The sequence below is a fragment of the Cervus canadensis genome, chromosome 18 (assembly GCF_019320065.1).
Source record: "Cervus canadensis isolate Bull #8, Minnesota chromosome 18, ASM1932006v1, whole genome shotgun sequence".
In the NCBI taxonomy this organism is placed as follows: Eukaryota; Metazoa; Chordata; class Mammalia; order Artiodactyla; family Cervidae; genus Cervus; species Cervus canadensis.
The window spans coordinates 23,302,570-23,313,576 of NC_057403.1; the positions used below are offsets into that span (position 1 = coordinate 23,302,570).

General features: G+C 57.1%; 1 protein-coding gene across 1 annotated transcript; it reads left to right on the forward strand.

The window, feature by feature from the left end:
• Positions 1-3,001: 3,001 nt before the first annotated feature.
• On the forward strand, positions 3,002-10,843 carry HIPK4 (homeodomain interacting protein kinase 4). Its single transcript, XM_043438053.1, has 4 exons — positions 3,002-3,747; positions 8,049-8,405; positions 9,233-10,081; positions 10,664-10,843. Exons 1-4 carry the CDS (start codon positions 3,283-3,285, stop codon positions 10,841-10,843), a joined length of 1,851 nt encoding a protein of 616 aa, XP_043293988.1. The 5' UTR covers positions 3,002-3,282.
• The last annotated feature ends 164 nt before the right edge of the window (positions 10,844-11,007 follow it).

The following is an 11,007-nucleotide window of genomic DNA, read 5'->3' on the forward strand; positions in this document are numbered from 1 at the left end:
GTGTGTGGTCTCTGTGTGCTTGCGTTGCGGGGGTGGAGTGTGGGGGTGGGGTGGGGTGGGGTGGTACAGAGAAAGGAGTCCCTTGAGGTCTGGCCTGAAGGGGTCCCGCGTGCAGGGAGACAGCCCAGAGTCCGGAAGGCCTTGGTGTGGGCCTGGTGGGAGGGGGGCTGTCCTAGTCCTTAAAAATTCCCAGGGGCCTCTGAGCTGGGGAAGTGCCCCAGCAGAGCCCAGGGACCCCTGTGCTGGAGACTCTGCGTGTCCTGCGGGGGCCACTCCTGCCAGGACAACCCCAGGCGCCCTAAGGGCAGAAAACGCTTGCTACCCCCTGCCCTCTGCTGGCAGCCTCCCCACCTCGGAGAGCACTCCTGCACCCTTGCTCTCCCTTTCCGGTCCAGCTGGTTTGACTACCCGGTCCACCCCTGCCCTACCCAGGAAGGCCTCTCCCGGTCCCCTCTGCAAGCTCCCGGGTTCAGAGCCTCCACCCCAAGACACCTTAGGACTAAGTCCCAGGACTATCAGCCCTTAGTGGGGCTGGGCCTCGGCTCCCAGGGACCCCTCCCCACTCAGGATCTAAGCCCCCAACCAGGGTCCCAATTTCACTGGGATGCCCCAGGTAAGCTGTCCAGGTGGGACTCTGCTGATGATGCCGCTAAAACTGCCACCCCACTCTTGTCACGTCTCCACCCTCCCATCCTAGAGAAAGAAGGGCTGTGCCTTTGAGTTGTCCCAGCGAGGGTGCGTGTGTGCCTGCTGTCACTCGGTCGCGTCCGACCCTTTGCAAACCCATGGACTGTAGCCCACCACGCTCCTCTGTCCATGGGATTCTCCAGGCAAGTATACTGGAGCAGGTTGCCATTTCCTCCTCCAGGGGATCTTCCCGACCCAGGGGTCAAACCAGTGTCTCCTGCATTGGCAAGTGGATTCTTAACCTCTAGTGCCACCTCGGAAGCCCTGGGCTGTCCCAGTCTCCTCACGTAATCCATCACCTTCTTCCTTCAAGCTGACACCCCATCACATGCTGCTTCTTCAATCCCCACCAAACGTGGCAAGAGATAGCTATGTTCCTGGTGCACACCCCTTGCCCAGCCCCCTAGCATCTGGGGGCTCTCCTCCCACCACTGTTGACTGTCAGTGTCCTCAGGCCATGGCCACGTTCGGGGCTTCCTCTGTCTTCTGTGTCCTGACTTCTCAGGATTCCTTCCTCTTTCCTGAATGCTCTCTTCTCCCTCCCACCTCCTCTGTCTCCCTCAGGCCCCTTGGGTCATCAGGGCTCCTCCCAGGCGCTCATCCACCTCCTCACCCTCCCTGGGCCCCGTTACCCTTCCCCCGGCTTCCACTCCTCACCTCTGTGCTGACAATTCCCAAAGTCTCTCCTGGGTCCACGTGGGCCTCCGGTGCCTGTCTGCATCTCTGCACACCTTCCCAGGCGTCTCCTGGACATTAGGAGGCAGTGTCTGTGGTTCAGAGCTTGGCTCTAGAGCAGACTGCTCAGGGTCAATGCCTGCCTCTGGCACCCACCTGGGTGACCTTGGGTGTTTTTTAAACTTCTTTTGGCCTCTATTTTTTCTTCTATAAAATGGGGGTATTAAGTTGCATACTGGAGGGACTTCCCTGGTGGTCCAGTGGTTAAGACTCTGCACTCCCAATGCAGGGGCCTGAGTTCTATCCCTGCTCAAGGAACAAGCTCCTGCATGTCACAGCTAAGATCCAGTACAGCCAAATAAATTTAAAAAAAGATGCATATTGTGGGAAATTCCCTGGTGGCCTAGAGATGAGGGTTCTGGGCTTTCATTGCTGTGCCTTGAGTTCAATCTCTGGTTAGGGAGCTGAGATCCCATAAGCCAGGCAGCATGACAAAACACACACATACACACAGATATATGTACGTGTGTATGTGTGTGTGTGTGTATAGTGTAAGGATCGGATAAGGCTTCTAAAGCATTCAATATGTGTTTTAATGTTACAGTGTTGAATTTCCTAATGTCCGCTCCCCCCAGACTGCCAGTCCATGTTTCTTTCCCATTGTTATCCCCACCACAGCTGTGGGCCCTGTCCTGCACGGCTCCCTCCTTTGCCCATAACCGCCCAGTCCCATGGCCTGTCCTCCTGGCCTTCTGAGTGTCCCACCCACCTGCCTCCCACTCCTCTGCCACCTGGACTCTGCTGCAGGCTGGGGGCTTCACTCTTGCCCCCTCCAGTCCACTCTTCTTCACACAGTAGCTTTCTAACACTCAAAATCTGACCCTGGGGAGTTCCCTGATGGCCTAGTGGTTAGGATTTGTCTCTGTCACTGCTGTGGCCTGGATCTGATCCCTGGTCGGGGAACTGAGATCCTACAAGCTACGAGGCCAAAATTTAAAAATAAGTAACTAAATAAATAAAATTTTCAACCTGCCTTCCTCATTCAAAGTCCTTCTGTGGCTCCCCAGGGTCTTCAGTTGTTGTTGTCTAGTCGCCAAGTCATGTCCAACTCTTTTGTGACCCCATGGACTGTAGCCCGCCAGGCTCCTCTGTTCATGGGATTTCCCAGGCAAGAATGCTAGAGTGGGTTGCCATTCCCTTGTCCAGGGGATCTTCCCAACCCAGGGGTGGAACCCACTTCTCTTGCATTGGCAGGCGGATTACTTACCAGAGCCACTGGGGAAGCCCAGTGCTCTCAGAACAAGGTCCAGACTCCTTAGCCTGGTACTCAAGATCCTTTGCAACCTGGCCTCGCTTTATTAATGCTGCCCCCTCCCTGGGGCAGCCACAGGCAGGAGCAGATTTTTCTGAGCACAGACACACACATCCCCCAGCTTGGGAAGCCTGCAGCTCCTCTGTTTAGGAATGTCCCATTGCTCTCTGCCCAAGGCCCACGTTCAGGCTCCCTTCTCCATCGACCCTTCACCTCTCCAGCCACTCCAGGGTTCCGCCCCTGGGTGGGGGAGGGGGGCCCTACCTGCCTCCCCACCCCCCCCCCATTCCAGCCAGGGGCTCAGGTCTCCAACAACAGAACCGGAGCCACTCAGCAACGCTGGAACCCATTCGGGGGGGCCTGGGGCCCCTCATCCCAAGCCGGGAGGGCTTTGGGGGAGGGGTGCGGCCCCTGGCAGACTCGCTGTGTGGCCCAGGGGTCTGGGGGTTGCCAGGGAGGTGGGGGCGAACCTTGCAGGGCAAGGCACGAGTGCGGTCCTCTTTCCCCCACTGGGGGGGCCTCAGGGCCAGTGTGGGGGCAGGAGGCCTTGGCGGCAGAGCCCGTGGAACGGGGGTGGCGGCAGGGCGGCGTCCGGAGGCAGGTGCACCATGGCCACCATCCAGTCAGAGACTGACTGCTATGACATCATCGAGGTGCTGGGCAAGGGCACCTTCGGGGAGGTGGCCAAGGGCTGGCGGCGAAGCACGGGCGAGATGGTGGCCATCAAGATCCTGAAGAACGACGCCTACCGCAACCGGATCATCAAGAACGAGCTGAAGCTGCTGCGCTGCATGCGGGGCCTGGACCCCGAGGAGGCCCACGTCATCCGCTTCCTCGAGTTCTTCCACGACGCCCTCAAGTTCTACCTGGTCTTCGAGCTGCTGGAGCAAAACCTGTTCGAATTCCAGAAGGAGAACAACTTCGCGCCCCTCCCCGCCCGCCACATCCGCACGGTCACCCTGCAGGTACTCCGGGCCCTGGCCAGGCTCAAGGAACTCGCCATCATCCACGCTGATCTCAAGCCTGAGAACATCATGCTGGTGGACCAGACCCGCTGTCCGTTCAGGGTCAAGGTGAGCGTGGCCATCCCTGGGCAGCAGGCCCCCTGCTCCTGTTCTCACCCGGCTTCCCCCAGCCCTGGGGTCTCTGCCTGACTCTTGAGGTCTCCCTGGGTCCCACCTCCCGCCCTGAGGTCTCTCCCTCCTTGTCCACGATGGTTCTCCCCGCCTCCTGGCTCTGAAATTCCTCTCTCCCCCATCCCAGTCCTGACACTATCTCCCTGACAGTCCTGAGGTCTCCCCATCCTTGCTCCATTCTTAGCTCAGCTCCTCTGGCCTGGTCCCATCCCTGCGATGTTCTAGTGAGGGAGACAGTGAAAGTGAAAGTGTTAGTCACTCAGTCATGTCCGACTCTTTGGGACCCCATGGACTGTAGCCTGCCAGGCTCCTCTGTCCATAGGATTTTCCAGGCAAGAATACTGGAGTGGGTTGCCATTTCCTTCTCCAGAGGATCTTCCCAACCCAGGGATTGAATCTGGGTCTCCTGCATTGCAGGCAGATTCTTTCCCATCTGAATTCTAGCGGGGGAGATAGAGTCTCCATGACAAATGAGCAGAATAAGATATGTGAATGAGAAGGAGACAAGATGAAATTGGGAGGAGGATGTGGGGTGGTGATGAGTGAAACTCTAGGTTCTGTGGTTAGGGAGGCCTCCCTGAGAAGGTGACATTTGAGGGACGTTTTGAAAGAAGGAGGGAGCTGTGTTGACATCTGGGGGAAAGCATCTGGGTAGAAGGAGCAGCCAGCGCAAAGGCCCTGAGGCAGAAGTAAGTATATGAAAGTGTGAAACTGAAGGTGTTTATCGCTTCTCGGCCTTTTGGCTAAGATCAAGTGTAAAATGTCGCTCAGTCATGTCTGACTCTTTGTGACCCCATGGACTGTGGCCTGCCAATCTCCCTTGTCCATAGGATATTTTCAGGCAAGAATACTGGAGTGGGTTGCCATATCCTTCTCCAGGGGATCTTCCCAACCCAGGGATTGAACCCGGGTCTCTTGCATTGCAGGCAGATTCTTTACCATCTTATATATAAATGCACATGTACAAAAGTGTGTGTGTTGGAGGAGCAGTGGGGAGCCCAGCGTGGCTGGAGCAGAGTGACTGAGGGGAAGAGGGAGGAAACGAGACCAGGGAGGGGGTGGGGCGGGGCATTCAGGGCCTTGTGGGCCTCAGGGAGGACTTGGGTTTTATTCGGATTACGGATTACCGTGGAAGCACCAGAGGATCCTGGGGGCTGAGGAGGGGTGTAGTCTAATGCAGGTGCTCACGGGCTCCCTCTGGCTGCAGGAGGGGAACTGACTGAGGTGCTGGAGCAGAAAGAGAGAGGGTGTGACTGCCCCCGGTCCAGGTGGATGGGGTTGTGGGAGGAAGAGATGTGTCTGGAGAGGGTGGGGTGGGGGGGTGGGGCGTTCCGGGTAGATTTTGTTTCTTTGGGCTCAGCTGGCGGGAATCTTAGTTCCCTGACCAGGGATTGAACCTGGGCTCGGCCCTGAAAGCAGAGAGTCCTAACCACTGGACCACTAGGGAAGTCCCTCTGGCTAGATTTTATTTTATTTAATTTTATTTTTTCCTCTGGGTAGATTTTAGAACAGGTTATTTTATGACAGAAACCAACACAACATTGTAAAGCAGTTTTCCACCAATTAAAAACATTATTAAAAAAAAAAGATTTTAGAACAGGACTTGCTGGTAAATCTGATGTGATGTGTGAGAGAGGAAGTGAGGGAGGCTGAAAGCCTGTTGGCCTGAGTGACTGGAAGGACAGTGGCAGGATCCTTCTTCGTGAATTTGTTCATCAGCAAACATTTTCTGAGTGCCTGCTCTGGGCCTGACCCTGTGCTGGGCACACAGGTACCTCCTCTGAACTGTCACGGGTCCTTGGACTCCCCCATCCCCATTCTGACTCTTCTGTCTGATTACAGGTTTGTTACTCTCTGATGATGGGTCTGAACTAAGAGCCTTGTGAGGGCAGGGCCAGGGGCATTTTGGTCACTTCTGTGTCTTCAGCATCTACCAGCATAGCACCTTTGTGGAGTCAGTGCTAAATGAACGTCAGAGACACAGGGAGATACAGACACAGGAAAAGGCAGATCATTCTGCCCCAACAGATGGAGGGAGAGAGACCCAAAGGAGGAGAGATTCCCACAGATACAGCAGGAGACAAACAGGACAGAGCCACAACACCTGGTCTGTGTTGGCACCCCTGCCTCATTTGTGGAATGAGTGAATGAATGAATGAACTCCATGAAGGCTGACTGAATGATCGGGGTCATCCAGACTTTCTGGGATTCAGGCCTTAGCAGTCTGTGTTCAGAGGCCAGATCAATAACCATTTGGTAACACTGCCTTCTGCAGATAGAAGGTAAGGGATGGCTGAATGAAAAGCAGAGTAACTCAGGGAGGGAAACTGAGGGAGAAACTGAGATACAGTTACAGAGATTCAGAGTAAAAATGGCAGATGGCTCCCCCAGAGGCATGGCAAGACACAAGCGTTTTCAGTCATTCATAACATGACTTAGACAGGTGTTCGTTGAGCACCTGTATGATCCAAGGGCCGGTGTGGGGTGTCAGCAATGCTTGATGGTGAAAGAAGAGGACCTGGGTTTCAGGGTGGTGTCCTTCTAGTGGGTCAGAGAGAGACAGAGATGAGAGATACAGACAAGCAATTAGGAGGCAAAGAAAAGAGAGAGACACCAACCCAACAAGAGGCAGAAAGAATGACAGGGATAAAAAAGTCAATTCATACATTCATTCACTCTCTCCTGAGCCCCTACCGTGTGCCAGGCACTGTTCCAGCCATCTAGGGATGTGGCAGTGAATAGATAAAATCCTTGCCCTCGTGGGACTGATGTCCTCGTTGGATAGAAAAGCAATGACCTCCATACAAAAGTAAAATGCATGGTATGTGAAATGGTGTTAAGAGTTATGGAGAGCGACTTCCCTGGTGGCCCAGTGGCTAAGACTCCTGGTCAGGGAACTAGATCTCACATGCCACAACTAAAAGACTTCCTGTGCTGCAACTAAGACCTGATTCAGCATCCCCCCAAAAAAAGGGTTATGGAGAAAAGGTTAGGGAGGTGATTGTGGCTTCCAAGGTGGGGCTAGTGGTAAAGAACTCTCCTGCCAATGCAGGAGACATGAGATTAGGGTTCATTTCTTAGGTTGGGAAGATCCCCTGGAGGAGGGCATGGCAGCCCACTCCAACATTCTTGCCTGGAGAATCCCACGGACAGAGGAGCCTGGCGCGCTACAGACCATGGGAGTCGCAGAGAGTCAGACATGACTGAGCGACTTAGCACACACACAGGGAGGTGGGTGAGAAGGGTGCGGTGTGCTGGTTTTGATAGGATGGTCAGCAGAGGGCTCCCTGAGAAGGTGACATTTAAATAAAGACTTCACTTGATCTGAGCTCAAAAAAATAAATAAATAAATAAATAAATAAATAAATAAAGACTTGAGGTGAGGGAGGGAGCCACGTGGACATCCAGAGGAAGAGCAATCCAGGCCGAGGGAACAGCCAGTGTAAAGGCCCTGAGCCGTGAGTGCATCTGGGTTGTTCAAGGATTGCAAGAGGCTGGTGTGGCTGGTGCTGCGTGACCACGGGGAGGGGACGAGGCAGATTGTCGGAGTCTTGAGGGCCAAGGGATGAAGGCTTCGGCTCTTACCACAGGATGTGGTAAAGCCGCAGGAAGATTCTGAGTAGGAGAGTGACGTGATCTGACTCAGGTGGTCACAGATCCTTGGGGCTGCCTGGGAGAATCAGGTTGGAGGGCTGGCAGGGCAGGGCAAGGCAGGGGTGGGCAGGGGAGGAACAGGGAGGCCAGCAAGGCGGTCCTGATGTTAGTCTCGTGTGTTAGTCGCTTAGTTGTGTCCGATTATTTTGCGACCCCACAGACTGTTGCCTGTCAGGTTCCTCTGTCCATGGAATTCTCCAGGCAAGAATACTGGAGTAGGTCGCCACTTCCTTCTCCATTTTCTTCTACAGTAGCCTAGGCGGGGGATGAAGGAAGACAGGACCAGGGTGGGGGCTGAGAATGGGACGCAGAGTGAGCAGAACAGAAAGTGGGTGGAGTCAGGAAGATTTGCTGATGGACAAGGCATGGGGGAGAGAGAAAGAGACAGAGGTGAACCCCCAGGGGCAGACGTTCTAGTGGAGAGAAACAAGAGTTCTAGAGACCAGCACACAGACCAGAAACATGGGCTGGAGGAGACAGGGACATAGATTCAGAGGTGCAGCAGCAGGCAGTCACGTGGCAGATGCAGAAGGACCCCACCGAGAGACACTGCCCCTGCCCACCTGCCTCCCTCCTCCCGCCAGGTGATCGACTTCGGCTCGGCCAGCATATTCAGCGAGGTGCGTTACGTCAAGGAACCCTACATCCAGTCCCGCTTCTACCGGGCCCCCGAGATTCTACTGGGACTGCCCTTCTGCGAGAAGGTGGACGTGTGGTCCCTGGGCTGCATCATGGCTGAGCTGCACCTGGGCTGGCCCCTCTACCCAGGCAACAACGAGTACGACCAGGTGCGTTACATCTGTGAGACGCAGGGCCTGCCCAAGCCCCACCTGCTGCATGCCGCCCGCAAGGCCCACCACTTCTTCAAGCGCAACCCGCACCCCGACGCCGCCAACCCCTGGCAGCTGAAGTCCTCAGCTGACTACCTGGCTGAGACCAAGGTAGGGGGGGCAGGTGGGGATGAGGGCAGTCAGTGTGGAGGGGGAGCTGCTGCACCCAGAAGAAAAAAAAATCTAGGTTAGATCTCAGAAAGGGCTGGAAGCTTGGGAGTTGTTACAGCAAGATGGATCTGAGTGAGACCCCGGGTGGGACTGGAAGTCAGGGCAGCCACCTCTGCAGCCAGGCTCTTCAGAGTTGTGCGGCAACAGTCTGGATGAGACAGCAGAGAGGACTGGAAGTCTGGGCCAGGTGTGGAAGCTGTCACATCAAGAGAGGGGTCTGGGTGAGACCAAAGGTGGGACTGAAGTACCCGGCAGACCTTAATAACCCCTGGGAGAATGGTCTGGGCTTGACTCGTTGGAGGCCTGAGGGCTGGGATCAGACGTGGGGATCAGCTGTGGCAGCCAGAGGGGTCAGCATTTGATTCCAAAGGAGGCAGCCCTTCTGCTCGCTGCTGGCAGGGACTGCACCCATGGCTCAGGGAAGGACTGGAGGGCTGGGGTGAGAGCCAGCTCGGGTCAGTGAGAGTCCTGGGTCAAACAGGAGGACCAGAGGTCATGGTCAGCAGGCGGGGTCTGGATGAGATTAGAAGGGGCCTCATGGTAGGGAGCAGGTGTGACCTTCCCAGCAGTACGAGAGCACCAGGTCAGATCCCGGGCAGGACTGGAAGTCAGGGTTCCCGTGTGCAGACTTCATAGCCACGAGAGAGCTCTGGGCCAGACTGGAGGGCCGACTGGAAACTAGGGTGGGGGGTCCGACGTGGGCCCCACAGCAGGAGTGGCTGGGGCCGGAACTCCATACCCACCCTGCCCCACCCGGTGTCCACCAGGTGCGCCCACTGGAGCGCCGTAAGTACATGCTCAAGTCGCTGGACCAGATTGAGACGGTGAACGGTGTCGGGGTGGCCAGTCGGCTGACCTTCCCGGACCGCGAGGTGCTGGCGGAGCACGCCGATCTCAGGAGCATGGTGGAGCTGATCAAGCGCATGCTGACCTGGGAGTCGCACGAACGGATCAGCCCCAGCGCCGCCCTGCGCCACCCCTTCGTGTCCATGCAGCAGCTCCGCAGCGCCCACGAGACCACCCGCTATTACCAGCTCTCTCTGCGTAGCTGCCGCTTGTCCCTGCAGGTGGAGGGAAAGCCACCCACGTCGGTCTTGGCCGCCGCGGAAGACGGGCCCCCCTACTACCGTCTGGCCGAGGAGGCGGTGGCCATGGGCCTGGGCAGCACGGGGGGCAGCGAGCCCTTCTTCCGAGAGGACAAGGCCCCGGGCATGCAGAGGGCCATCGATCAGCTGGACGACCTGAGCCTGCAGGAGGCGGGGCGTGGGCTCTGGGGCGAGACCCGGGCCGACGTGATCCCCGACGTGCTGGCCCCGCTCAAGGCTGCCGCCGCCGGCTGCCGGCTGCCCGAGTCCAGCCCCGAGCCCATCTTGGCCTACTACGGCAGCCGCCTGGTGGGCCGCCACAAGATCCGCAAGCCACCGGCAGGCTCCAAGTCTGACTCCAACTTCAGCAACCTGATCCGGCTGAGCCAGGCCTCACCTGAGGACGACGCCCCGCGCAGGGCCAGCGGCTGGGCGGAAGGAGAGCGCCTTGGGGCCTCTGCCGAGCCGCCGGTCATCCCTCAGCGCGATGGGGATGGGCCGGACATCAAGGACATGACCATGGATGCTGAGGTGAGCTGGGGGGTGGGTGGGGGGCGACCAGGGTGCAGGTGGTCCTGGGGTTGGGGCACAGGGAACCAGCCTGGCCTCCCACACATCTGAGTGGCCTGTAGTTGGCTCAGGGTCCAGCACACACTACTAGCCCACCCTCGGGATGTGATGAGGCTCAGCAAACACTAAGACACTCATGTGACAAGGTTCAGCAAACACAAACCCATATTCAGGCCGTGTAAAGACTCAGAACATCATAATCCACATGTGGGAACTGATAAAGGCCCAGGACCCTGAACAAGACCGTACTGCAGCTCACCCACCCGCAGAAAGATGGGACAGAGGCTCAGCAAACACTCCTTCAGGACACATTAAGGTCTCAGCAAACACTCCTTCAGGACACATTAAGGTCTAAGCACACACCATTTAAGCCTCCAAAATGTCGAGAGGGTTCAGAATGTACAAAATTGTCCTCAGGAAGTCACAAGGAAGCAGTTGGGACCAAAGGAGTCCACGAGTGGGCAGGCTGGCTGTTTCCAGGGCGGAGGTGGGACGTGGGAGGGGGCTTCCTGGGTGATGCCCATCTCTGCTCCTCCCCGACAGAGTCCAGGCCCTGAGCTCTTCGACCCCAACAGCTGTCCTGGGGAATGGCTGAGTGAGCCAGACTGGACCCTGGAGGGCCTCAGGGGGCCGCGGGCTCAGGGGCTCCCCCCACGCCACACCCACCCACATGGTCCACCCCGGGCCACCAGCTTTCTGCAGCACGTCGGCGGGCACCACTGATGGGTGACCCCACCCCTGCCCATCGCTGGGGGCTGCGCTGATGGGGCTGGCAACCCCCTCCTCAGAGCCATCCCCTGAACCGACAGATTATTCTTACAGAAAGATAGTTATCCAGAAATTCCCCATTTCCCCCCACCCCGCCGCCCACGGTGCATGTCTGCACA